A 27,407-nucleotide genomic window follows, 5' to 3' on the forward strand; every position below is an offset into this window, starting at 1 on the left:
AGTGCTTCTCTGTGGCCATCATCTGCTTAACGATGTCACTTTCTGCTTAATAATGTCACTTCCAGCCTTCAGCAGGCACCATAAATGCTAACTTTGGCCCTCTGCACGAAATGATTCCCCTGATCTAAGCAATCCCAGGCGACTGAATGGGGTAGCATTTTTGCTACAGTACAAAGTACAATGTACGGTGAGCTTTAAAAAAAATGTAGGTCCCAGATTTGTTTTTCCTCTTGGATGTATTATGGAAGCTCCTAAACTCTAAAACAGGCCCATAGCAACTTATGACCCACCAAGGTGAACTCAGTCCATGTATGACAGCTAGAGGCTCAATAAATGTCCTATTTTTGTTGCGTGCCCCAAGAATGCAAAAGCAGCCTGCGTATTGAACCCTAGAAGACTGTGTTCAGCTTAGTGGGTCAGAAATTGTGTAGACTAATATAACATAATATAATCCAGAGCTTAAGTAAATATGTGTCACAGTATTCATTGAGTCCAATTAATTCTAACTCCTTGCTTGGAAAATTTATTCTAAGGGTATATGATTGATACAAAAGGATACATACATAATTTGAGCAGTGAGCTGTAGTCAAAGTTTCTTCAGCATTGTGTGTGGGGTTTTGTTTGTTTGTTTGTTTGTTTGTGAGGGCGGGTAGAGGGACACACCATCTTCTGTCCCAGGTTGAGCTCAAGGAAAACTGGTTCTGTGTGGTTGCAGCAGAAACCCACAGAGCAGAACATGATTGGCTGGATGGAACTGATGACATCACTCAACCACTATCACCTTACCAGAGCAATTTCAGTACTTTAAAATTGACTTTTCAAAGGTATGTGTGCTGTAAATCACATATTGTTGAATAAATATACTTTGGTGTGTTACATTTGTTTTAAATGTAACATTTGTTTTAAAGGCAGACTGCCCATCTGAAGCAAGGTGGGTGGATAGGACTGAGAGCCGAATCCTAAGGGCTTGGAGTGCCAGCGCTGAACTCCAGGGCCAGCACTGGCTGTAAAGCACATTTATGACACCCTCTGAGTAGGAAGCGCCAGCGCCAGTCAGCACTGGGCCCAGTGTTGGATGAATGCCGCTTGGAGCAAGGGAAGAACTCCGGGGGGCAGTAAGGACTTTGGCAGCGGGGGGGGGGGGGCGTTTCAGGGCAGGGAGAGGGCAGGACTGATAGACCCCTCTTTCTACAGATCTGATCTTCTGTGCTGGACTGCAAAGCCTGACATGGAGGCTCTCAATCTACACTGACAAAATAGCCAACATAGACTTGAGAAGCCCCATTGTAGGGCTTGGGGCTTTCCTTGGGGGGAAGGGGACAAAAGTCCTTTTCCCCCAAGGAGGCCTCCAGCAGATCCAGCAGTGCCACTGGATATAGCAGTAGCCATTTTGGTACCACTACACCCAGCAGCAGTGCTGAATATAGGACTGGGCTGTGAATCAGCACTCAGAACCTGAGTGTATACATCTCAGGTTCCAAGCGTGGCCTGAGGTCACATGATATAGCCTGCTTACTTAAGATAAGCTGCTCTAGGTTTGATTAGTGCCTAGATGGGATCCTCTGGGAATCCTGTGAATGCTGTCTAGAGTTCCATGATGGCAGAAAAGAAATGTAAAAAAAAATACCTTTGTACAATGAAGGCAAGCAGAACCTGAGCTCACCTTGGGAAGGAAAATGAAGTATCATAAGGACTTGAGGATCAATCCAAAGTTCATTTAGTCCAGCATCCTCTTTCCCACAGTGGCCAGATAGATGCCTCCAATAAACCCCAAGTAATGAATGAAAGCAACAACTTACATCCTTGCAACTTATATTGAAAGGTACCCTGCTTCCTGTGCTAGAGGCTGTCATAACCAGGAGTCATTGATACACTTGTCTATGAATTTGTCCAATCTCCTTTTAAAGCCATCTAGTGGTCATCACCACATGTTGTGGCAACAAATTCCAAAGGTTTATTGTGCGCCATGTGAAGAAGTACTACCAAAGTAGTTCACTGAGTGTATCACTTATAAGGTACATCTATACATACCTGAAACTATATAGATAATTATGCAGTGGCTATAACACATGTATCAAAGACTACAGTATATGCATGCATCTCATCTGACCAGAGAACAAGTTCTAATGGCATAGCACCAAGCAGGTCTGGCAGAAATTCTCTTATGCCAGCAGCTTTAAGCAGAAGGGCAGACACATCAAAGCATAAGTTTTCCAACATATGCACCAAATAGCGCTGATATGCTGCATACTAATGAACTGGTTGTTTCCTTTCTGTATCTTCTTTTGTTATCAATTTAGTGACAGAGATAGTTGGTTCGGATCAGCGGAGGATTGTTGGGATTGTAATTCAGATGTTCTTCACCCTTGGAGTTGTGATTCTTCCTGGAGTTGCTTATTTAATTCCCACGTGGAAGGGAATTCAACTAGCCACAACACTCCCCAACTTCCTTTTCCTGTTGTATTACTGGTAATTTTGTTGTTGTTTTTCTTCTGTCATCTATAGGATGAGTCTCATTTAGGCCTAAGTTGTAGACCTTTAGAACACAAAAATATGATAAATAAATAAATTTATCTTAGTGATTTTGATTACCCAAAGGTTACCTTCATGGAGAGATCAACCCAATGATCGTTCTTTAGTGCCTTGCACTACATTATGTGAATCCTAACAGATCCACAAAAATACTGTCCACTGCAACTGCACTGTATTTAAAAAACAAACAAACCCTGATGTACAGTTGCACTGACAGCTTCTGCAATAGAGTAAGTTATATATGGCCACTCCTGCAAATGCTATTAGCTTGTTACTCAAGTTTGCAAACAAAAATTGTCAGTGTCATTTACCAAATAAATACATTAGAATTTGGGTAACCAACAAGTCATTTTGCCCTGATGTATACTCACTCTCTCGCGGTTCTATAAAGAGGATAATAATGTATGTAATGGATGGTGTCTTCTGCATCTTTGAAGTGTCAGGGACAGAAGTACCCAATATGAGATGTTATTGTTAATAAAATTTAACAACTCTGGCTGCAATCCTAACCACACTTTCCTGAGAGTAAGCACCATTGAACAAAATAGGACTTACTTCTGAGTAGACCTGGTTAGGATTGTGCTTTATGTCTATCTGAAAAAGAGTGCAGAAAACTATTACAAGATTTTAGGTCTGAAAGATAATTGGATTGATTCAGTAACTGAACTAAATAAATTAATTAAAAAGACAAAGACTTAAAAGGCAAGAAAATCCAACTGCTTGCCATTTCTTCTTGCTGTTCAGTATCTGGCAATCTGGATTTCAGAATTGGCTTGGCTTTCAGTGGAGCTTGATTTAATCGGTATTATTTGGCAAAGCTGTGTATATGCAGGATCGTATCAATGTGTGCTAGCCAGAACTAAAAGATTCCCATGGGTAGAATATTTCTAAGACAAACACTCATCAACTGCCCCTGTGGAGACTATATTTCATGTGAGATGGCAGGAACAATAAGTACTGCAGAAAGGCAAAATTTTGTTGTTGAATTCAGTTAGCAAAAGACCTGGGAGAAGCTGTGGATCCTTTGGACTATCACAGCCCCTAATTCTCAATTGTTCAATTCACAGTTTGAACGATGGGATTCCCAGTCTCTGTTCCTCGATGGTATTTCTACTTGTAGTTGTGGAGATCCATTTGAGATATGTTATGGCGGAATACAGAATCAATTGCCTACTCAAGATAGTCAGAGGTTTGGGAACATATATGGAGTGTTACTGACAAAGAATTGAGCCTGCCCTAGAGCTAACTGGGGTGCCAAACAAAATTCAGGTAATTTAGCTGATTCAGAAAGTAAGATTTTTGGAATTGGGACAATTCCATCAGGAATTTAGGTTGTAGTTCATGGGCTTCTCAGGAAACAGATTGCATCCACACTTTATAATGTGATAAACAAACATTTTTGCCCTAGTCCTATCTGCACAAAATACTGGTGGAACATGCAGTCCTGCAGGGCATCATGTGGGTCACAGGTGTAGCAGCTGCTCTGCTGTTCTAAGGAGAGTTGCTGAATGTGCAGAGGTTGAGAGCCAGCATATTCAGTGGTGCTCCACAGACCAGCTGTTGGCACAGGTATGTTGGTGGTAGGGGTGGTTTGGACTGGGGGCAGACTGGTGGTGGAATGGGTGATTTCCACCATCTGTTCACTATTTTGTTCAATGGGTGATTTCCATCTAGTGCTCCTGTTCCAGGCCCAACTCTAACTCCAGGCCCCATCACTCTAACAGATCTATGCCAGCAAAAGAGCTGTAGATCTGAGTAGGCCTATAGGAGACCAGGGAGATAAGAGGTAAGAAGGTAGGAAGAAGAAGGTAAGAAGGTAAGAGGAAGCGGCAAGTAAACATTACTTACTTCTCCTGACTGGCTTGGTCTCCAACCATGGATTGAAGCAGACACTGTGTCAGCATTTCTGCACCATGCAGCGCTGGATAGGATTGTGCTGCTTGCATACTTTAAGCAAGATTGGAATGGTTAAATTTGTATACCTCACATCATTCAAGCCAGACTTGTCCTGTGTTCTACTCTGTACATTTTCAATATGCCTATTGAATCTATAGGATATCTGTGAATAACAAAGATTGATGGGGGTTTAAATAACCTCCAATATATTGCCAGGAATATGTTGAGAAGTGCAAGAACCTCAGGGATGTCAACCTCCTATGTTTGTTGGACTTGCAGCCAATATACAGTATCTCTGGTTTCTGAATGCTATTAACAGAAAACTTACTTCTGGTCTTTGACAGGTTAGTCCCTGAATCTCCACGATGGCTACTAACTCGCAATGAAGGAGAAAAGGCTATGAAGATTATGCACTCCATTGCCAAACAAAATGGGAAAACTCTTTCATCAAATTATGCAGAGGTACTAGCTATATGTGAGCACCGAGTTTCAACATTATCATCTTTAAATGTGATCTCTGAAGTTTTTTAATAGTATATTTTATTTGTCGGATACCTAATTCATCCCTGCACTGGTACAAATCCACAGGTTGGCTAGCATGTGTCGCATGCATTCCAATGTGCACATTCCACCCACTCCTACCTGTAGTCCTCTTCACTGAACCCCGGGCAGTGGAGACGTTGACTTTACGGTGTCAGCAAAGCTGGTACTTGTGCTGTTAGAAGAACCATGTCAGTCTATGCTTCTTCCACAGCATCCAGGGAGTTCTTCGATAAAGAAATAATATTTCTGACACTGCTGCTGTGGCGGTTGAGCTCATGAAAAGAGTAAGGATGAGCTGATTTCCTCTGTTCTTCCATTCTCTTGCTCTGTCTGCATTCCATCCCTGCTGGATCCTGGATTATCTTGGAGATCTGATAAAACTAATTTCAGAATTGAAGCATGTGATGTTTGCAACAGCTTTCAGTTAATTTTGCTGTGTCTTTTCCCCAACCTTTAAGGGCCCAGTCCTACCCAAATTTCCAGCACGAGTGCGGCCACAATGCAGCCCCGAGGTAAGGGCCCGAACATTCCCATACCTTGAGGAGGCCTCCGTGACTGCCTCCCCACCAAAGGATGTAGCCCATGCCCCACTGGCACCACTGCACCAACCCTGGAAAATTGGTTCGGATTGGGCCCTAAATCAGCAATTTTCAACTTTTTTTCATCTCATGGCACACTGATACAATGCACTAAAATTGTCAATGCACATCATCAGGTTTTTGACCATTGACAAAGCACACCATGCTGCCAGTGGGCGGCTCACCTCACCCATCAGAGGATAATAAATGACCTTCCCCCAAATTCCTTTAGCACACCTGTGAACCACTTGCAGCACACCAATGTGCCACGGCACAGTGGTTGAGAATGGCTGCTTTAAATGATCAATGGGAACATGTATGTTGATAAAACACTGCAAAATAAGCAAACTTGATGTGGGCATAATAGATTTCATTAAGATTAATTTTGTGCAGCGTTTTGCTGATGCACGAATGTGTTGTTGCACATTGATAAAACATCTCCACCACAGAAATGTGCTGGAATGGATTGGAAAATCATATAAACATGTCTGTTGTCAACACAGCCATGCATATTGGTAACTTACTGGGGGGGGGGGGGAGACTCAAATGACCTGAAAGTTGTGACAAACTGCAGAGGTGTAGGGGTCCTGTAAAAAAAAATCGGAAATTTAAAAAATAAAACAATGGAAGATTCTGAAGCCATCAGTTCCACTTTGAAAACAAGTATGAGTATTTTAAAACTTCAAATTCAGATAAGGGATGCCCAACCTGTACTTTGAAAATGCTATTAACTAATTTGGATTTTGTTACTGAAAGAAGTTATAGTTAAAAAAGAAACTTTTAAAAGGACAATATTGTCCCATTTTTCCAGCAGATTTGAACATGGCAAATTCAGCATTCATACCATACTTACTGCAGTTCAGAGGACTATATAATAAAGTATCATAAATTATTGCAAAGCGGTGGCACAGTTTTTCATAACTATTTTGACAAGCAGTGTATAAGGCAGCGGTTTTCAACCTTTTTCATCTCAGGGCACACTGACGAAGTGCTAAAATTGTCAAGGCACACCATCAGCTTTCAATAATTGACAAGGCACACCACACTGCAGGTGGGGGACTCACATCTCCCAATGGCCCTAATAACGACCCTCCCCCAAATTTCCACGGCACGCCTGTAGACCATTTACGGCACAGCAATGTGCCATAGTACCCTGCCTGAAAATCACTGGTATAAGGTGTCTCTTTTTTGATTCACATCTTATGATGATGTGTATCACATCTTTGTGATTTGCTCTTCATGGAGAGCAAATTAAAGGCAGTGGACAAAGACATCTGTGGATTCAGAGGTATCCATCTGTTCAGATTCTTCCATTTGTCCAACATCTTAAATAGTTTTGGAAGTCTGACCTTGGTCTCCAAGCTTCTATTATTGTTCCCACATCATTTCCAAAGATCTTAAGCCTCCATTTTTTATGAAGTATTCGCAGTCATGACCCTAATTTATTCACAGCTGCAACTGGATAGCCTTCAGTAATATCAAAGTCTTTTAGGCTGCGCTTTGGATCCATTCCAGTGTCCTTTAGGATACACAAGTTCTATCATTCTTGGTTCTGCGCCCAGCAGAGAATGCATTTCTCCTGGACGTGCGATAATGGGAGGATCAAGTGCATTTCACATGCTGTACTTTTAGCAGAGTTCCCTCCTAGATTATGTAGCTCTGGTGTCCCAAGTAGAGCTGAGAGTGAGAGTGAATCTACTATGTTGTCACTCTTGTAAGCAACCTAGTGTCCTGGGGGTGATCAGCCTTCTATAATACAAAGCATTATAGCAGTGTGACATTGAAAATGTGTAATTTTAGAATTATTACAATAATATATCTCTTCAGTACTGTGTGGCATATTTTAATCCACTGTTTTCAATTCCTAGTTTTAACTGCTAGTTTTCAACCATGTATAATCATTGCTATAAAAAACTATCAAACCCATTCCTTCCCCCCCCCCCACTGGATGACAGGGTATGCTATTTCTATAAAATAAATACATGAAAAGGAAGAGAGAAAGCTGTTGTATTTACTGCAGATGTGTTACATTTTTTGTGTGTGCATGCACAAGTGATTTCAGTCCCATTCCTTTTGAAAAGGCAAGTGCAATCACATATTGAGAGCAAAACCCACCATAAAGTTTTCCTGTGCAAGTTCAATTGAAGTGAATGAACTACTATACAGGAATAATTCTTAGAGATTGATATTCTCTTGTCTCTGTAGACTCCCTTGAGTATAATTCAATGTTTTCTTGCCAGCATTTTTTGGGAATAGTTTTGAGCAGGAAGGTTCAGCATGAAAAGCATGCTTTTCTTATGATACATTTTACAATTATTTACAAAACGTTGGTATGGATGAGAATAGCAGCAGGATCCACAGGGGAAGGGGAGGTGGTTGGAACAGTGGACTGAAGAGTGGATAGGACAGGAGGTAGGTGCATTGGTGAGTGGTTGGAGCTGGGACAGAGCATCACCACTTTAGGTGTCACCAGATGTCATGTCAATCGTGATTGCACATGGATGTTTAATATTTAGTAGATTGGTAGATATGTTTTAAATACCCATGGTAATGGGAGGGAGGTACTTCTGTAAGACAGTGCCAGTGCCAAGTTACTTGGGGTCCTGGGAAAAGCTATGCCCTGGACCTTCAAAAATAGATTTAATGCTCAGTAATTAACCAGAGTCAAAGAAACAGGATCCAGCTCAAGGATAATTGAAATCCGATATTATTCTGTACTCTGCTATTCTATTCTAATAGTGAAGAAATAGAGTCCATCTAAATGCAAACTTTTCATTGGTTTTCCTTCTCTGAGATGCCAAAAATGCATAATTTTTATTGAAATAAGAATACCCAGATCTTATTTAGCCGCCCATAAATCTTGGGGGAGTTGCTGCTGATGCCACTGTGACCCCTGCAGGAGGCAAGAGTACTGTGGCTGTTTATCTAGTGCTGGGGTGTGTGTCTGTTGTCTGAAGAGGGGTTACAATATGGTGTACATCCACTCCTCCTTGCCCCTCCCATGTTTCTTCTACATCTCTCCCACAACATACTCCAATCTCCTCCCTGTTTTGACCTCTCTGCCAGTAGAGTTGCACTAGTCTCTGCGTGACATCTGAGCTACAAAACATGGCATTTTTCTGGAGCTGTACTGGCATCTATGGTGTGTTTGTGAGCTGAGGGGGGCTCCTATAGTGATGGGCTATTGTTGCAATGGCACACATGGAGATACACTGGCGTGTCCTGAGGATAGGACTGGGCCTTTAATAATGTTTTTTTCTGGTGTAGAACAAACTTCATTGTTTAACCTAGGAGTAGATTAAATGTACTCCACTTGCTCCAAAGGAAATTGCTTGCTCACAAACTCCAGTTCAGAAGCAGGTTTAAATCTAGCAGCTCCAATGAAAAGCAACACTCTAACCAAAGAGTAAATTTTATGTATGTCACTTGACCAAAGAATAGCAAATTTAAGGCTGATGGCTCTGATGTAAAGCAAACCTATGAGTTTAAAAATCTGGATGATTTAGGACCCGATCCTATGGACCCAGCGCCAGCCCTCCACTCACTCTGAACATCACAAACATGCTGTAAAGCATGTCAGCGATGCTGAGTGCTTGGGCCTTTTCAGCCTAGAAAAGAGGCGCCTGAGGGAGGACATGATTGAGACATACAAAATTATGCATGGGAAGGATAGAGTGGATAGAGAGATGCTCTTTACATAACACCAGAACCAGGGGACATCCACTAAAATAGAGTGTTGGGAGAGTAAGGACAGACAAAAAAAAATAATTCTTTACTCAGTGTGTGGCTGGTCTGTGGAACTCCTTGCCACAGGAAGTGGTGATAGCATCTGGCCTAGATGCCTTTAAAAGGGGATTGGACACGTTTCTGGATTGGAGGAAAAATCCATTACGGGTTACAAACCATGATGCGTATGTGCAACCTCCTGATTTTAGAAATGGGCTACATCAGAATGCCAGATGCAAGGGAGGGCACCAGGATGCAGATCCCTTGTTGTCTTGTGTGCTCCCTGGGGCATTTGGTGGGCCACTGTGAGATACAGGAAGCTGGACTAGATGGGCCTATGGCCTGATCCAGTGGGGCTGTTCTTGTGTTCCTAGATTTAAATTCTATAGCAGTTTTACATGTACAAAGTTCTTTGCTGTTATTTGGGTTCCGATCTCCGCTTCACTTACTTAGATCACTGTCAGTGATGAGGAAGTCAGCAATCCATCCTTTTTCGATCTGGTTAGAACTCCACAGATGAGGAAATTCACTTTCATTCTCATGTACGCCTGGTAAGTGCCTTGTTTCTCTGTAGCTTTCTAGCCTGGCCTTTCCCATACAAGCTAAGCAGCCTGCTTTGAATTCTTTGCAGCTCGGTTGTTTTTTGTTTCATTTTTTTTTTAAGGTTCACAAGTGCTGTGGTTTACCAAGGGCTTGTCTTGCGCCTGGGAATCATAGAAGGAAACCTTTATTTGGAGTTCTTCATCTCAGCCATAATTGAATTACCATCTGCTTTTTTAATCCTACTGACCATTGACCGCATTGGCCGGTGCCCTCTCTTTGCGGCCAGCAGCATAGTGGCAGGCATTGCGTGCTTAATTACTGCATTCTTACCAAAAGGTAATGTGTGTTTTTTATTTATTAATTTCATTACTAGCACACCCTACCCCTCAAGGCAGACCATTCAAATATTTTAATGTAGAAAACTGTCGGGGTTCCCCTCCTCGCCCGAGTCCCCAGCTTACCCTGGGGAGGCTTCTCCCAGACCAGAGCAGAGGCAGCAGCCTTCCCAGCCCTCTCAGGAACAACCCTGGCAGCTCCAGGTGAGAGGAGGTGGGAGGGAAACAGAGAGAGAAAGGGGAGGAGTTGTGGTAAGCCCAGGGAAGGGCAGGCCCAGAGACAGGCCCTTTTTGTACCATCCCTGTGAGGGAAGGGGAGGGGCCAAAGGGGAGGGGTCTGCCCTACATAAACCTGGAGGCCAGGGATGACAAGGCAGTTGGGAGTTAGAAGAGCAGGCAGGAGGACTTGCTGCTAGCAGCCCCTGCTCCTGACTAACAAATGCTGCCAACCCAAAGAAGGGGAACCGGGTGACGCAACCCCCCCTTCTTGTGGGGAACGAGTCTGAGGCCTCCACAAGGGGGTCCCCCTCGGAAAGGCTGGGTGGTCCCTCCCCCACAGGGAGGCCTCACAAAAACATTTTCCCCCATGCCCCCTGAATGCTTACTTTAAAAAGAACCTTCATTACTTCATAAAATCAGTGACCGTCCCTGGAAGCAAAGAATCCAGCAACCAGAAGCAACTGCCAAGAAAGCTTTCCTGCATGCCTCATGGTTCTTGTTGGCTGTATGAAAGCATTCCATGAGGAGGGTATCCTCTGCTGAATACCGTATAGCGTCATTATGGATTGGAGGAAACACAGGCAGGAGCCACTCCCCAAGGCCACACAGCCTGCAAAAACTACTACTTCAGTTTTATCTGGATTTAGCCTCCAATTCACAAGAGTCATCTGCAGACGTGAGACCCTTGTACGATATAATTAAGATGAAAAGTTGCTTGTCATTAATAACCAGCTGGAACCCCCATAACAAGAACAAACAGAATTACAGTATTTGAGAGCAGCAGTCAGGTCCTGCAGTTCCATCCTCAACACATGGTTGTGATCCATGATAGCTATGGCTGTTAAAAGATCTGACAAAATCAACAAGGTGGAATTGTCCCAAACATGCTTGAAGCCTCAGAGGAAGCAGGCGGTCAGAAAGTGACTTTTGGAAAAAGGATGACGACTTTTTCCAAACAGGTCGAAACAGAATCACCCCCAAACAGTCTGAAGAACATCACCTAGATCCCAGACTTGTATTATGATACTTCTAGATTAGAAACCTCTGAAGGTCCCTGAAATATTAAACAGAATCAGCAGGGTTGTAAGTATAAATATTCAGTATTAGCTCCCTGAAAGGCATAGTGGGAAATACACATACACATTTCGTGCTGGATTGAAAGTTTTCTTGTAATGCAACGCCTGAACAGTGAAACAATTTCCTTTATTTAAAACACCAGTTCATTTTACATGGGATATTATTGTGGAAAATGTAAGGCATTTTTACAAAAGCTATTTGTAGCTTTACCAACCACAAACCCAAACTGTGCAAGCACCAGAAGAACTAAAGGTTACTGTTCCTGGATTTCTGTTTGTTTTGTTAGCTATGTATGTTCTTGCAGAAGTTATGCAAGCTTTTTTGTTCCATCTCTAGCAATCCGAGGAACCCCTAACATTCAGTATAATCTATTGCCCCAGTGAACCAGGTCCTTTGGCAAACAATTCTCAAATGGTTCATCTAATCAGATTTCTGTAGACTTTGACCACTGAACAAAAGGGCAAAAGGTTTGACATCAGTGTCAAAATCCATAGAATGAAAGACTTATCCATATGGTGGGTGTAGAATGAGTGCTGCATTGATGTTATTTAATTCCCACAATTGTATCTGGATTGATTCAAAATGAATTGGACTATATACCAGTGTCTTGCCCAAGTGAAAACCTATTTTGGATAGATATCGCATTCAGATAAACATGGCACAACCTATTTAATTGGCTGTTACCTTCCTGAGGTGAACAGAGTGTAGCAAGTACAACCAAAGGATTGGTTGCTTAACTGTGAAGCAACAGTAGCGTAATGCATTTATTAGGATCAACTAAATCACAGTAGCAGACCTCTCCAGCCCCGTACCCTGGGGCAAAGGTCCACGATGGCACCCCCACGGGATGCTGCCACCCGCGCCATGCACAAATCCCCCTACTTTCCTGGCACGCATGGAGACTTGCGCTACTCCAGGATGCGTTGGGGTAGCCTCCTGAAGCTTACCCGACATTTTAAACTGTGCTTCCAGCAAACCGGAAGCACTTTCCGTCTGCGTTGGGAGCCTCAGAGAGGCTTCCATGTGGTCCTAGAGGCATGGGAGGCTCAACGCCTGGGGCATTTTCCCCTTTCATTTAATGGTAGGTCAGCCACTGCTAAAACAATATGAAGTAATGAGCAATCTTTTGAGTTGGCGAGAATTTGTCTGAGGCTGGATGTTTAGCAAAGGTACAAAAATTGGTTGAGTGGAGATGTTGTTGGGCACAATGAAAAGCAGTCATGTGCAGAGTGTACTGGAACAAAGACACACTTACTCTTTGTCTTTGCAAATATACACTCCAGTAGTTATAGGTCCAGCCTATTTATACATGGATTTTTTTATACACAGATTAGACTCAATGGCCCCTGCAAATGAGAAGGAATGTGCTGATCCCTGGAGAAGGGGAAAATGCAGCCCTTTAAAATCATTTTAAAAAACTGAACAGTCCTTTAACAATAGCCTCCTTAATGAGAGGGGGGGCAGCTGGCTGATAATCCATCAATCCTTCTCTCTCCATTAGACCCCTCTCTTCCCCCTGAGCATGTGAAAGAAAGGTGATTGATTTGCATTGGTGAAGAGAGGGGCTGAGTGAAGCTTTCTAAGCTCTTGGAGGAGGACTGGTTGACGGATTGTCTTCTTAATGACTCTTATCTTAGAGTCAAAAGGACAGCAAGGCTGTTTTTAAATTTGGAGCAAAGAAACTTTTGTTTTTTAAATCAATTTGCTATAGGCCGTTTTTTGCCATCTATGTGAGTGCTTGGAACGGAACCCATATGAATAGTCTCAACCTGTATTTGAATCTGTCTCTAGCACTGATCAGAGCACACAGTCCCATAGTAAGGCAAAGAGCAGAAGTAAAGAAAAACATGGTTCTGCCTTGTGGTCACTGTGCAGTCACAGGTGGTGGAGTTCTGTGCATGTGCAGAGCTGATCTTGGAAGCATCCACTGCTTTTTGAAGCATTCTTCCCCGTTCTCAAATTGGGGAAACCCTGTGCACACTGTGTGCCTTGAAGGCCAAAAGAATACCTAATCGGTGCCCTTTCAACAACAACTATAGCAACATCATGAGAAGCCTAGGGGGGACCCCTTCTCCAGGGGATGGGCCCGTATCCGAGCGCACTCGGGATACTCCTCGGCGGGAGGGGGGTCGGGGGCTTCTTGTAGTGGGGGATTCGATTATTAGAAACATAGAGAGGGGGGTTTGCGACGGATGTGAGGACCGCATGGTGACTTGCCTGCCTGGTGCGAAGGTTGCGGACATCACTTCTCGTCTAGACAGGCTAGTAGACAGTGCTGGGGGAGAGGTAGCGGCTGTGGTGCATGTCGGCACCAACGATGTGGGCAAGTGTAGCTGGGAGGTCCTGGAGGCCAAATTTAGGCTTTTAGGCAGGAAGCTGAAAGCCAGGACCTCAAAGGTAGCGTTCTCTGAAGTGCTACCTGTTCCACGCGCAGGGCCAGCTAGGCAGGCGGAGATCAGGGGTCTCAATGCGTGGATGAGACGGTGGTGTAGGGAGGAGGGGTTTAGATTCGTTAGGCACTGGGGAACGTTTTGGGACAAGCGGGGCCTGTACAAGAGGGACGGGCTCCATTTGAACCAGAATGGAACCAGACTGCTGGCGCATAACATTAAAAAGGTGGCAGAGCAGCTTTTAAACTGATCCCTGGGGGAAGGCCGACAGGAGCCGAGGGGCATCCGGTTCGGGACTCCTCATCCCTATGGGATGAGGATGGGGAGGTTAGAGAACAACAAGACAAAGGCAGGGTAGGAGAAGAAATTGGGAAAGGTAGGGTGATGGGATGTGATAGACGGTTTGGCACAATGAGAGGATGCGGGGACAAAGGAGCGAATAAGCAGCCCATCCTGGGGCATTCTGTGTATAAATGCTTTTATGCGAATGCCCGAAGTCTACGAGCAAAGGTGGGAGAACTGGAATGTCTGGTGACAAGGGAAAATATTGACATAGTGGGCATAACGGAAACCTGGTGGAATGCGGAGAATCAGTGGGATACCGCAATCCCGGGCTATAAACTCTACAGGAGGGACAGGCAGGGGCGTGTTGGAGGTGGGGTGGCCCTTTATGTTAAGGAAGGGATAGAATCCAGCACAGTAGAGATTGAAGGTGGGTCCGACTCCACCGTAGAATCTCTGTGGGTTAAATTACCAGGCTTGTGCAGCAATGTAATACTGGGGGTGTGCTATCGTCCTCCAGACCAGAAATCTGATGGGGACCTTGAAATGAGGAAACAGATCAGGGAGGTGACAAGGAGGGACAGGGTTGTAATCATGGGGGACTTCAATTATCCTCATATTGACTGGGTCAATTTGTGTTCTGGTCACGATAAGGAAACCGGATTTCTTGACGTGCTAAATGACTGTGGCTTAGATCAGCTAGTCACGGAGCCCACCAGAGGACAGGTGACTCTGGATTTAATTTTGTGCGGTACGCAGGACCTGGTTAGAGATGTAAACGTTACTGAGCCATTGGGGAACAGTGATCATGCTGCGATCCGTTTTGACGTGCACGTTGGGGGAAGAATACCAGGCAAATCTCTAACAAAAACCCTTGACTTCCGACGGGCGGACTTCCCTCAAATGAGGAGGCTGGTTAGGAGGAGGTTGAAAGGGAGGGTAAAAAGAGTCCAGTCTCTCCAGAGTGCATGGAGGCTGCTTAAAACAACAGTAATAGAGGCCCAGCAGAGGTGTATACCGCAAAGAAAGAAGGGTTCCACTAAATCCAGGAGAGTGCCCGCATGGCTAACCAGCCAAGTTAGAGAGGCTGTGAAGGGCAAGGAAGCTTCCTTCCGTAAATGGAAGTCTTGCCCTAATGAAGAGAATAAAAAGGAACATAAACTGTGGCAAAAGAAATGTAAGAAGGTGATAGGGGAGGCCAAGCGAGACTATGAGGAACGCATGGCCAGCAACATTAAGGGGAATAATAAAAGCTTCTTCAAATATGTTAGAAGCAGGAAACCCGCCAGAGAAGCGGTTGGCCCTCTGGATGGTGAGGGAGGGAAAGGGGAGATAAAAGGAGACTTAGAGATGGCAGAGAAATTAAATGAGTTCTTTGCATCTGTCTTCACGGCAGAAGACCTCGGGCAGATACCGCTGCCCGAACGGCCCCTCCTGACCGAGGAGTTAAGTCAGATAGAGGTTAAAAGAGAAGATGTTTCAGACCTCATTGATAAATTAAAGATCAATAAGTCACCGGGCCCTGATGGCATACACCCAAGGGTTATTAAGGAATTGAAGAATGAAGTTGCAGATCTCTTGACTAAGGTATGCAACTTGTCCCTCAAAACAGCCACGGTACCAGAAGATTGGAGGATAGCAAATGTCACGCCTATTTTTAAAAAGGGAAAGAGGGGGGACCCGGGAAACTATAGGCCGGTCAGCCTAACATCCATACCGGGTAAGATGGTGGAATGCCTCATCAAAGATAGGATCTCAAAACACATAGACGAACAGGCCTTGCTGAGGGAGAGTCAGCATGGCTTCTGTAAGGGTAAGTCTTGCCTCACAAACCTTATAGAATTCTTTGAAAAGGTCAACAGGCATGTGGATGCGGGAGAACCCGTGGACATTATATATCTGGACTTTCAGAAGGCATTTGACACGGTCCCTCACCAAAGGCTACTGAAAAAACTCCACAGTCAGGGAATTAGAGGACAGGTCCTCTCATGGATTGAGAACTGGTTGGAGGCCAGGAAGCAGAGAGTGGGTGTCAATGGGCAATTTTCACAATGGAGAGAGGTGAAAAGCGGTGTGCCCCAAGGATCTGTCCTGGGACCGGTGCTTTTCAACCTCTTCATAAATGACCTGGAGACAGGGTTGAGCAGTGAAGTGGCTAAGTTTGCAGACGACACCAAACTTTTCCGAGTGGTAAAGACCAGAAGTGATTGTGAGGAGCTCCAGAAGGATCTCTCCAGACTGGCAGAATGGGCAGCAAAATGGCAGATGCGCTTCAATGTCAGTAAGTGTAAAGTCATGCACATTGGGGCAAAAAATCAAAACTTTAGATATAGGCTGATGGGTTCTGAGCTGTCTGTGACAGATCAGGAGAGAGATCTTGGGGTGGTGGTGGACAGGTCGATGAAAGTGTCGACCCAATGTGCGGCGGCAGTGAAGAAGGCCAATTCTATGCTTGGGATCATTAGGAAGGGTATTGAGAACAAAACGGCTAATATTATAATGCCGTTGTACAAATCGATGGTAAGGCCACACCTGGAGTATTGTGTCCAGTTCTGGTCGCCGCATCTCAAAAAAGACATAGTGGAAATGGAGAAGGTGCAAAAGAGAGCGACTAAGATGATTACGGGGCTGGGGCACCTTCCTTATGAGGAAAGGCTACGGCGTTTGGGCCTCTTCAGCCTAGAAAAGAGACGCTTGAGGGGGGACATGATTGAGACATACAAAATTATGCAGGGGATGGACAGAGTGGATAGGGAGATGCTCTTTACACTCTCACATAATACCAGAACCAGGGGACATCCACTAAAATTGAGTGTTGGGCGGGTTAGGACAGACAAAAGAAAATATTTCTTTACTCAGCGCGTGGTCGGTCTGTGGAACTCCTTGCCACAGGATGTGGTGCTGGCGTCTAGCCTAGACGCCTTTAAAAGGGGATTGGACGAGTTTCTGGAGGAAAAATCCATTATGGGGTACAAGCCATGATGTGTATGCGCAACCTCCTGATTTTAGGAATGGGTTAAGTCAGAATGCCAGATGTAGGGGAGAGCACCAGGACGAGGTCTCTTGTTATCTGGTGTGCTCCCTGGGGCATTTGGTGGGCCGCTGTGAGATACAGGAAGCTGGACTAGATGGGCCTATGGCCTGATCCAGTGGGGCTGTTCTTATGTTCTTATGTAAGCCCTCCCCTTTGGTTTGCTGTAAAATTTAAAGAGACATTTACCTCAGTTTTCATTTTTATTCTCTACCTTTGTGTAAATAGCTGCTAATTTTTTACAAAAAAAAAATTAAGAGTTTTAGTCATTAGTCAATTAGTTATTAATAATAATAATAATAAATAATAATAATAATAATAACTACATATGGATTACTCCTCTGACTTTATTCAAGGCGGTTTACATAGGCAGGCGTTTCTAAATCCCTCAAGGGGATTTTTACAATCATAGATGGTTCTCTCTTTCAAGAACCACACAACATTTCAGGTGGATCTTCCTGGTCTGATCTCACTTCTGGCCTCCAGTGCCTCCCACGCAGGCTGGCAAGCAGCTCCTTCATCTCGCACATTGAGGGCAGCCAAGACGCTTCTTTGCTCGGAGCAGATGGAATAACTCGGCTCGTCAGCTGCTTCAAGGTCTTGCTGTTCAGGGAGCTGCCGGTGGCCTCGAACTGGCAACCTTCTGATGTTATCTTCGGGCTAATGGAGGCTCTGCCCTCTAGACCAGACCTCCTGCCCCTTACGGGTTCTTCCCCTGCATCCCTTGGTGCTGCAGTGTAAGCCCTTTGCTGCACTATCTCTGAGCCATGGGAGGCAGCCAACCCATGGTCCACAAGAGGTACTGCTCAAGGATGCCAAGGAAAGGCATGGTTGTCCTGGACTGCTTGGATTAACTGTTGCCCTCCTCTACCAGCTTGTAGTTCTGTCTTAGCTCCTTTGCTTTGCTCTGTCGTGCTTCCGGGTCCCTATGGTAACCCATGTCCTTTATTTTATCAGAAATGAAGCAGGGCTGCTCCACATTTCTGAGACTTTTGGCAAGAGCCGCCTAGACCATGCCTTCCCACTAAACATCTATAAAGGCTCTCAACTCCTCTTCTAGCAACAAAGGGCTCCTTGGAAAGCAAGGAAGTGCCCCACTGCTGAAAAGAATGTCATTAGTAACTTCAGCCATGGGAATATCTCTTCCCTCCAACTCAAGCAAATCAATGTTTTCAGAACAACACCAAAGTTCCCAGATTCAAACTAGGTCCACATTTGCTGTTTTCTGTCCTACTTCCCACAAGAGAAACGGAGGAGAAAGTTGCCTTTTAAAACTGAAACCAGCGATAGGAGGAGCTGTGTTGGAGAAGGCCACCTCTTCCTCAATCTAGATCAGGGGTGCCCAAATCCTGGCCCTGGGGCCACTTGCGGCTCTCAAGGCCTCTCAATGCGGCCCTCAGGGAACCCCCAGTCTCCAATGAGCCTCTAGCCCTCTGGAGTTTTGTTGGACCCCCACACTGGCCCAACACAACCGCTCTCAGCGTGAGGGCAACTGTTTGACGTCTCACGTGAGCTGTGGATGACGGTTCCCTCCACTGCTTGTTGTTTCACATCTGTGATGCAGTAGCAAAGGCAAAGGAAAGGCCAGCCTTGCTTTGTGCAAGGCCTTGTATAGGCCTTGAGCTATTGCAAGACCTTCATTCATTCATATAAGTTCCATCTTTAATATATTCATTTATGTAAACTTAGGTAAATTTATTCAAATTTTAAATGTAAATTAGTTCTTTCCCCACCCACCCCCCGGCCCCTGACACAGTGTCAGAGAGACCATGTGGCCCTTCTGCCAAAAACTTTGGACACCCTGGTCTAGATCACTGACTCACCAATGAAACACACAAATTTGGAGAACCACGTGAGTTTTACACCCATAAGTTTGAAAACCCACGTGGAAGGCACCAGTAGTGGAGTGGGGGGGGGGTAGGGGGTGAAGCTGTAAGTGCTCTTTGGAGGCTTGTGCTAGGCCTCAGAGCCCAGAAGTGAATGGCAGTGATGTCACCGTGTGATGCATATCATATCACTGACATTCTCTATCTGATTCTGGGGGCATCGCAACTCCAGCAAGTTTGGAAACTGCTGGCCTAAGACTATATGCCTGGCTTACCAACTGGCTAAGGAAAGAACGCTTCCTTGAATGCACACTCCACCCAAGAAACAGAGGTTTTATCCTCCACTGCAATCCTGAGAGATATTCTGCTGAGATGCGAGATGCGTGTAGTTTGTGGTCTTGTGTGCTCCCTGAGGCATCTGGTGGGACACTGTGAGATACAGGAAACTGGACTAAATGGGCCTTGGGCCTGATCCAGTTGGGCTTTTCTTATGTTCTTATGCTCCTGGAACTGTGCAAAACAGCAGTGTGGTCTGCCGCATTTATCTTTATCAAGCGATATAATTAGACATGAGGCCAAGAGGTCAAGCCTTGTTTGGATGCTCCACAGAACATTTTCTGAATAATCTGAACTCACCACCAGGTAAGAGGGAAACTGAGTGGAAATACTGGGGCTTTTAAAATCACCCCCAGCAACATCTTTCTCTCCCTTCCCCCCCCCCCCTTTCTTTGGTTTAACATCCAGCCTGAACAAGAGATTCAAATCCCACTCACTCTTTGTAACCTTATCCTTGGTCAAAATAAAGGTATTGTGCTACTGTCGCTTTGAGAATTTTTCTAATGGACAAACATAGCTGCCTGCAGTTTTTGGTAAATTCCAGAATCATTTATGCTGTCCTTCTTTAAAACTAAGCATGCAGCTACAAGTCATAAAACAGTATTTTAGTGCTACCTACAGGTAAATGTGAGTAATGCTATCAAGTACAAGCCTATGCATGTCTACTTAGAAGTAAGTCCCAGTGAGTTCAATGGGACTTACTCCTAGTTAAGTGTGTGTTAGGACTGCAGCCTTCATATTTTCAAGTCTGGAGATTGCATATCTACTCATTCCTTTTTATTTTTTTTAATTGAATGACCCATTCCTTCTATTAGGCCTATACGTGATAACAATAACATTAAAAGGGGATATTATATACAAAATCCCTTTAAATTTTTATTTTGTCTATTCCTTGTTTCAAGAGTTTTCATTTTTGAACTAAAAAAAAAAGAGAGAGCTCAACATCATCTCCCTTCCTCATTTGTTGTGAAGAACCTTCAGCAATATAACAGAGGTTAGGCAGCAGAATAAAGTCTGAGTCAATGGGATCCGGATTAGAATCTTAATATTGCATGAGAATTGGATGTTTAAATGAATTCCTTCAATGTTTCATTGGCATCTATCTTGTTGTCAGGCATACCATGGTTAAATAAATCAGTACCTGTCTTGGCGAGACTGGGGATCACCATAACTTTTGAGCTCGTATACCTTGTGAATTCTGAATTGTATCCAACAACAATCAGGTAAATGGAATAAACTCTGAAAAATCTTGCAGGGTCGCAAAAACTTTGATCATAGTTCAGGATTTATTTTAAAAGTGACAGATTACATTAAACAATAAAATGGCTCATAGAGCCAGTCAGCTGCTTCTAAGAAGTTCTACAACGTGCTGTTGTATCAAAGTTATTACATAAGTGTATGTGAAAGAGGGCAATATTAAGATTCTGTAGGCTAGCATGAGCTAGTTGAACAGTATCTTTTCCCCCTTAACAGTTCCATGCCATATTGGACAGACAAATGCTCTGATGTGGTGTGCATAACTTTGACAGAAACTAACCCTGAAGCACAGGGAGGGACATTTTGTGGAGATAGTTTGGACAAACCACTCCTCCATGCTCATTGTGAATTTCGCTTTTCACAAAATTTGCAGTTTTGAATTTGGATGAACTGCTCCTTCACATGCTTACAGAAACTAATCATGGTTGCAAGTATCAAGTTGGAATTTCTTTTCATATATCTTCTTATTGCCTTCCTTGGGATGTCACATACTGTTGATTCATCTGGATTTGGTACTGTTGGGATCTGGATTTATTAGGATTTTATATACGGTAGTGCATGTGCATGACTTCTTAGGACTTGTATATGACTGATAAACACTGTCAGGAAATAGGCAATAACTTATTGCCAATAAGGAATGGTGACAGCAGCTCAATAGGCTGGCATACCTGACCTTGACATCTTGAGCTCTAAACCTCTTCCTTTTCCACCTTCTAAGCAAGGCCACATTGTTTTCCCACTTTTCAGGAAGCCCCTTGCATCCTGGCTTAAGGCCTGTTGTTGAATAACTCAATAAAGAAAACAATCACCAGGAGAATTGTGGAAAGGAGTAAATAAAACAGTTACATGTTCACTTGGGAGTTGGTGTAAATATCCTGATTAATGTGTTCTCTTTTCTTTTCCTTCTAGGAACTTTGGTGTTTCATTGTGCTCAGGTCTCTGTGATTTAGGGGGCATAGTAGCCCCATTTCTGCTTTACCGATTAGCAGATGTCTGGTCAGAGCTGCCTCTAATTGTCTATTGTAAGATAATATTTAAAAGTGATCATGTCAAAAGTTGTTAGCAGTTCTTTCAGTAGAAAAAGCTAGAACTGTTTTTCCCCACCCTTCCTACTCTGTAGCCTTGTTTTCCCATACAGCTAATTTCCAAACAGATGTAGAACAGCGTTAGCTTGCAGTACTATGAACCAGTTCCCATGGCCATTCTCTTGCAGCTGACAGCAATTTTTCTGGTCATCCTGTGGTGTCATCTGTACCAACTCTGAACTTCAGAAAATATCTGAAAGGCTTGCTGCGTTGCGAGTTGGAATCATCATTGTGAATTGAATAATATGAATATGCCTAGCACAGTGGTCAAGAGAAGTTCGGAATAAACTGGACTATACTGTACCAAATAATAATCAAAGTTGTATGGGAAGTAGATGATTCAGGGCCAAACTACATGTGATGTGAGAAATATTTAAATCCCAATGATTTGTAGAGAAAAGCAGGTTTGAGAGAGGGCAATTTTTAGCAGAGAAGTGGTAGAGATGAAGATGTTTATCTTTTTCACTGCAACGTCCCACGCCAGTTGCTTCCTGTTCAATGGGATTCCAGAATGTATTTGCATGGCTGTGTATGCACCTGGAACCTCATGGGAAGAAAAGAAGCTTGGGGAGGAATTGTAACAGAAAATTGGGGGAAAAGGTTATTCTCTCTTCCCTCTTACCTCATCATTGAAAACCACTGCCTGATTTTCACTTCCATGAACTGCCATCAAGGTGTAGGTGCATAATTGCATGTACTGAGCAATTTTGCCTTCAGCGTTGTTAATATAGATCTTTGTTTATATGAGAAGAGAACCCTAAAGCATTTAAGCACAATGCCACGCTTCCTCTCATGCTTTTCTGTGAATTCTGAAAAACCACTGATCCAAGATTGTGACTGTATTACTTTCATTTCCATGGACTCCTACTCAGAAATGAAACAAAAATGAATCAAGGACTAGTGCTTACATTCAAAGCTAGCTTTGAACTCTGAATTCTCAGTCGCAGAAACATTTCTGCAATTAATGGGTATCACAAGACTAATACTACAGGAAACTAGCACAATGACTGCTGAGAGAGGACCAGCCCCGCCTTACCAAAGGCATCAGCAGTGGAATTGGATAAGTTGTGTCCCAACATTGATTCACCTAGTTGTTGAATATTAGGAGCTGCTGACTCAGCAGGGTGTCTCATAGGATAGGGCTCTTACAGCCCAATCCTATCCAATTTTCCAGTGCCAGGGCAGCCATGCCATTGGGTGCTTCTTCCTATGGTAGAGAGGCAGTCACAGAGGCCTCCTTAAGGTATGGGAACATTTGCTCCCTTACCTTGGGGCTGCATTGGGGCTGCACCAATGCTGAAAAATGGGACAAGATTGGGTCCTTAATCTTTAACCTGCTTTTGTAACCCCTTTCTTGTCCCTGTAAAACTAAAGTGTCTGCAAGTTACAAGAAAGGCAGGATTTAAATCTTTGAAAAAATAAAAGAATTAAGCTGTCTAGATCTGCAGAATTAATTTTTAGTTTTCACTGCATATTTCCTTCTTCACTTTTTCCACAGCTATACTTGCTGTTCTTTGTGGGGTTCTAGTTCTGCTTTTACCAGAGACTAAGGGGATTTCCTTACCAGAGACAGTGGAGGATGTGGAGCGACTAACAAGGTACAATGAAAGTATATATCTTTGTATGTTTCATGGAGATTCAAACTATACCAGTGGTTCCCAAAGTCCTCCTTAAGAAGAGGGAACCACTTAAGTCTTTGTGGGGGTGGGGGGATTACAGCAACGTGCTCCCCAGTAGTGTGCTGCTGCCAGGGGAAAAGGGGGGTTTTCTGGCTTATCTGAAGCCAGTGCAAGCCTCTTCGGGGTGCAGGGAGCCCTGCGGATGCCTCCGCAGGTTTCTGTAAGCCTGGAAAATAATAAAAATTGTGATCAGAAGCCACTTCCAGTTTCCATCTGCGGGGCTTCCCGTACCCCCAAGAAGCTAGCACTGGCTTCAGGTAAGCCAGAAACCTCCCCTTTCCCCTAGCAGCAGCACAGTCCTGGGGATCGCATAGCTGCAGTCCCCCTGTCCCTGCTCCTTAAGGGGCCAGAGCTGAGTGCTTTCCTGCCTGATAGGTTGTGACCCACCAGTTTGGGAACCACTGAGTTATAGGATTGTTGTGAAACTAGGCCTAAATGTAAATGTGCAACACAGTGGTTCTCAGTTCTCAGTTTTAGTGGTTCTCAGTCTCAGTTTTAGTTTAGCCCCACAACCCACCTTCAGCAATATTATAATGCCGTCGTACAAATCAATGGTAAGGCCACACCTGGAGTATTGTGTCCACTTCTGGTCACCACATCTCAAAAAGGACATAGTGGAAATGGAAAAGCTGCAAAAGAGAGCGACTAAAATGATTACTGGCTGGGGCGTCTTCCTTATGGGGAAAGGCTACAGCATTTGAGTCTCTTCAGCCTAGAAAAGAGGCGCCTCAGGGGGGACATAATTGAGACATACAAAATTATGCAGGGGATGGACAGAATGGATAGAGAGATGCTCTTTTCCCTCTCACACATCACCAGAACCAGGGGACATTCACTAAAATTGAGTGTTGGGAGAGTTAGAATAGACAAAAGAAAATATTTCTTTACTCAGCATGTGGTTGGTCTGTGGAACTCCTTGCCACAGCATATGGTGGTGGTAACTGGCCTAGATGCCTTTAAAAGGGGATTGGACAAGTTTCTGGAGGAAAGATCCATTACAGTTTACAAGCCGTGATGCGTATGTGCAACCTCCTGATTTTAGAAATGGGCTATGTCAGAATGCCAGATGCAAGACCACCAGGATGAGGTCTCTTGTTATCTTGTGTGCTCCCTGGGGCATTTGGTGGGCCGCTGTGAGATACAGGAAGCTGGACTAGATGGGCCTACGGCCTGATCCAGCAGGGCTGTTCTTATGTTCTTAACTCAGAAGTTTTGGCAGTGACAGGATGACATGATGATGTCATTACATCACTGCAATGATTTCTGGGTTGCCAAGCTTTCACATTTTTTAAATGCAAAATACCCAAGTTCCGAGCATGCTTTTGTCAGTGAGAACATGATGCAACTGCCGAGCAATCTTCGCCCACTCCGGGCCAAGTTGCACTGTGTTCTCACTGACAAAAGCATGCTTGCTGATGAAAACACTCTGAAGGCAGGCTTTTTGCATTTTAAAAATGTGAAAGCTCATCAACTTGGAAGCTCGGTAGAGCTCAGGCAACATTACGGAACCCATCAATAACTGGGTTGCAACCCACTGTTTAAGAACTTCTGATGTAACATGATCCATTGGAAGCTTTTTTTCCTATTAAAAATAGCATGTGGGGAGGGCATCTTATTCATCTAGTTTCCTGACTAGTTTGTCTCAAGAGTGACATGGTCTGAAAAGATGATACATTTCTGCTATAAGTCAAACTTTGCTCCATAACTAAAGCAAGTCTTTCTTTTTCTTTCCTCCTCTTATCACCACAGTTTCAGTGCAAATTGTCGGAAAACCAGGCTTCAGAATTCCAACGCATATGTTTGATCTTTTACCAAATGTTGCCAGAGCATTACTGGTCATCTGGTTCTTAATGCAATGCCCCCCACTGGGTGCCACTATCTGTGCCAGATGGAGAAGATGGAGCCAGCTGTGTTATCTTAAATAGCTCTAAATGCACTTCTTTAAAATATAAAGACACTCAAAATGCACATAGTATTTTTCTACAACTTTGGAAATATGAACGTATTTTCTGAGCCTATTGTTTCCATGTAGGGAACTGTTCTGTGTGTCTCTTGACAAAGAGCAATCACTTCCATTAAATATGTGTTTTACCTGGATCTTAATTCTTTGTTTATGCTTGGGCTACTCATTCATCCTTCATTTTCTCTAATTAGAGAGAGCAATTGTTTCAATTTACAATTTTGCAGTGAAATCAGAAAACAAAAGCATTCAAGGTCTCAGTGGAACTTTACTCAGCGTGTGGTTAGTCTGTGGAACTCTTTGCCACAGGATGTGGTGATGGCGACTGGCCTGGACACCTTTAAAAGGGGGTTGGACAAGTTTCTGGAGGGTGTGCTTGGTAGTCAGCCAGGTGGTTTTGCCTAACTGGTTGCTGTGAGAGTGCCTGCACTTTTACTGCTTTCCCAGTCAGGAAGCAGTTGTAGTGCAAGGGCATGCTCCTCCTCCTCCTACTTGTTGCTTCTGTCCCCACTCTCATGCAGTCCATCCCACCACCACCTTGCCTTGCCGAGCTCAGGAGCTTCCCAGTCCCTGTTGCTACATGCCCAGGCATGCCTGATGCTCCTTCTGAAGGCGTGATGCGAACGGGTTGTGTGTGTGTTTTGTGGCTGGGGTTTGTCAGGAACCAATTGTCGCTTTCTGCGCTGCTGCCTTCACTCGAAGAACAGCAGAGCTTTTGTTTACAGATGGGATGGGGACATCAGGGGAGTATTAAATGAGAACTCTAACAGACACACACATACAGAGCCCGCCAGGAGCTCCATCTTTTCCATGGAGCTGCCACATGTATCAAAAAGACTCCTGATCTGAGTTAAATAAAGTTCTGAAAACGCTCTGGATAAGTACCCATGACTGCCAATTATGACTTGTCCACAAGTCAAGTCAAAGGGGACAGTGACACAGGACTTGACTCGTGTCTAGCTGCTGTGGATTTGCACATCCCTGCTATATTCCATGTCCCATATGAGGTATCCCATATCCTCATAACAACAGGCTATGCAGGCTGAGAGATACCTACTTGCCAAAGGCTACCCAGTGTTCCTCATGGCTAAGCAGGGATTTGAATCTGGCATTCTATCCACTGCCACCACACTCATTTTAGAGTGATTAAAGTATCGTGTTAACTGAGATTGTCAGCCTAGCTCTAGAGAGTTGTGGGCTGGACTTCAGCTCAATCTGTAGGTTCAGAAACTTATAACTACTTTACACCACCACCTAGAAGCAACAACACTCTTGTTAATTTTCTGCTTATTATATTCCATGTACCTTTGCTAGATAGACACAATGCACTTCCTTGTTGGATATACTCAGCAGTATTTGCACAAACACCAATGCAGACACACCACATGTGCAAATGCACTCTTCGGTGCCTCTCCTTCCAGATCCTTTCATTGTGTCCTCAGGAAAAACTAACTGCTTTTGAAAACTGTTTGAATGGCACTTAGAATGATCTTTGCATGTTTCTGTTGTGTAGAAGGGATCCTGTTGCTTTTAAGTTCTGCCTGCTCAGTATAGTATGCCCAGCCTCTTGCTGCTGGGAAAGTGAGGCTCTGTTTACTGCTCAAAGCAGGAAAGGGAATACAGTTTCTCCTTCAGAAGCTAGAAATGAGTTGCAAACTGACTGCAGACCAGCATCTGCCAGAAGACCAATGGTTGGTGATATATGTCTCTGTTCTGATGAAGGCTCAATTTAAAAATGTAGAATGAAAGAAAAATTGTTTTGTGAGATTTAGGCTGCAGCATATTAACCAGGAAACATCCCACTTAATTTTTGTGCAAATAAAATTGTTCCTGATTGGGCTGTAAAGTTTCCTAAAGGCAATGAGATAAGGCAAGGAAGGGTACTATATGATCAGTAGCCAGGTTGCTTCTCATTCTTCTGGTCCTTGGCATGAAATATATTTATCATCTTTCAACAGTGTCTATGATATGGTTTACCTACTCAGAATGAATGAAATCTGTGATATGACATAACAGTAATGTGTATGCAGAAAATCCCCAATCTATAAATGGGTAGTGTTCCAAAGGTTAATTTGTAAGTAGATTGGCCAGAGCTCAGAACATATTTTCAAT

General features: G+C 43.9%; 1 protein-coding gene across 1 annotated transcript in view; it reads left to right on the top strand.

Annotated features, from left to right (window-relative positions):
- SLC22A3 (solute carrier family 22 member 3) overlaps positions 1 to 25,375 on the top strand; it is a 41,412-nt gene extending 16,037 nt beyond the window's left edge. The window contains exons 4-11 of the mRNA XM_066611351.1: positions 2,301 to 2,469; positions 4,773 to 4,890; positions 9,729 to 9,826; positions 9,940 to 10,154; positions 20,429 to 20,537; positions 21,481 to 21,593; positions 23,155 to 23,254; positions 25,085 to 25,375. Coding sequence (XP_066467448.1) covers positions 2,301 to 2,469; positions 4,773 to 4,890; positions 9,729 to 9,826; positions 9,940 to 10,154; positions 20,429 to 20,537; positions 21,481 to 21,593; positions 23,155 to 23,254; positions 25,085 to 25,139 — 977 coding nt within the window. The 3' untranslated portion in view covers positions 25,140 to 25,375. The remainder of the gene's footprint in view (positions 1 to 2,300; positions 2,470 to 4,772; positions 4,891 to 9,728; positions 9,827 to 9,939; positions 10,155 to 20,428; positions 20,538 to 21,480; positions 21,594 to 23,154; positions 23,255 to 25,084) is intronic.
- Positions 25,376 to 27,407: the final 2,032 nt, after the last annotated feature.

Source organism: Tiliqua scincoides, chromosome 1, assembly GCF_035046505.1.
Source record: "Tiliqua scincoides isolate rTilSci1 chromosome 1, rTilSci1.hap2, whole genome shotgun sequence".
Lineage (NCBI taxonomy): Eukaryota > Metazoa > Chordata > Lepidosauria > Squamata > Scincidae > Tiliqua > Tiliqua scincoides.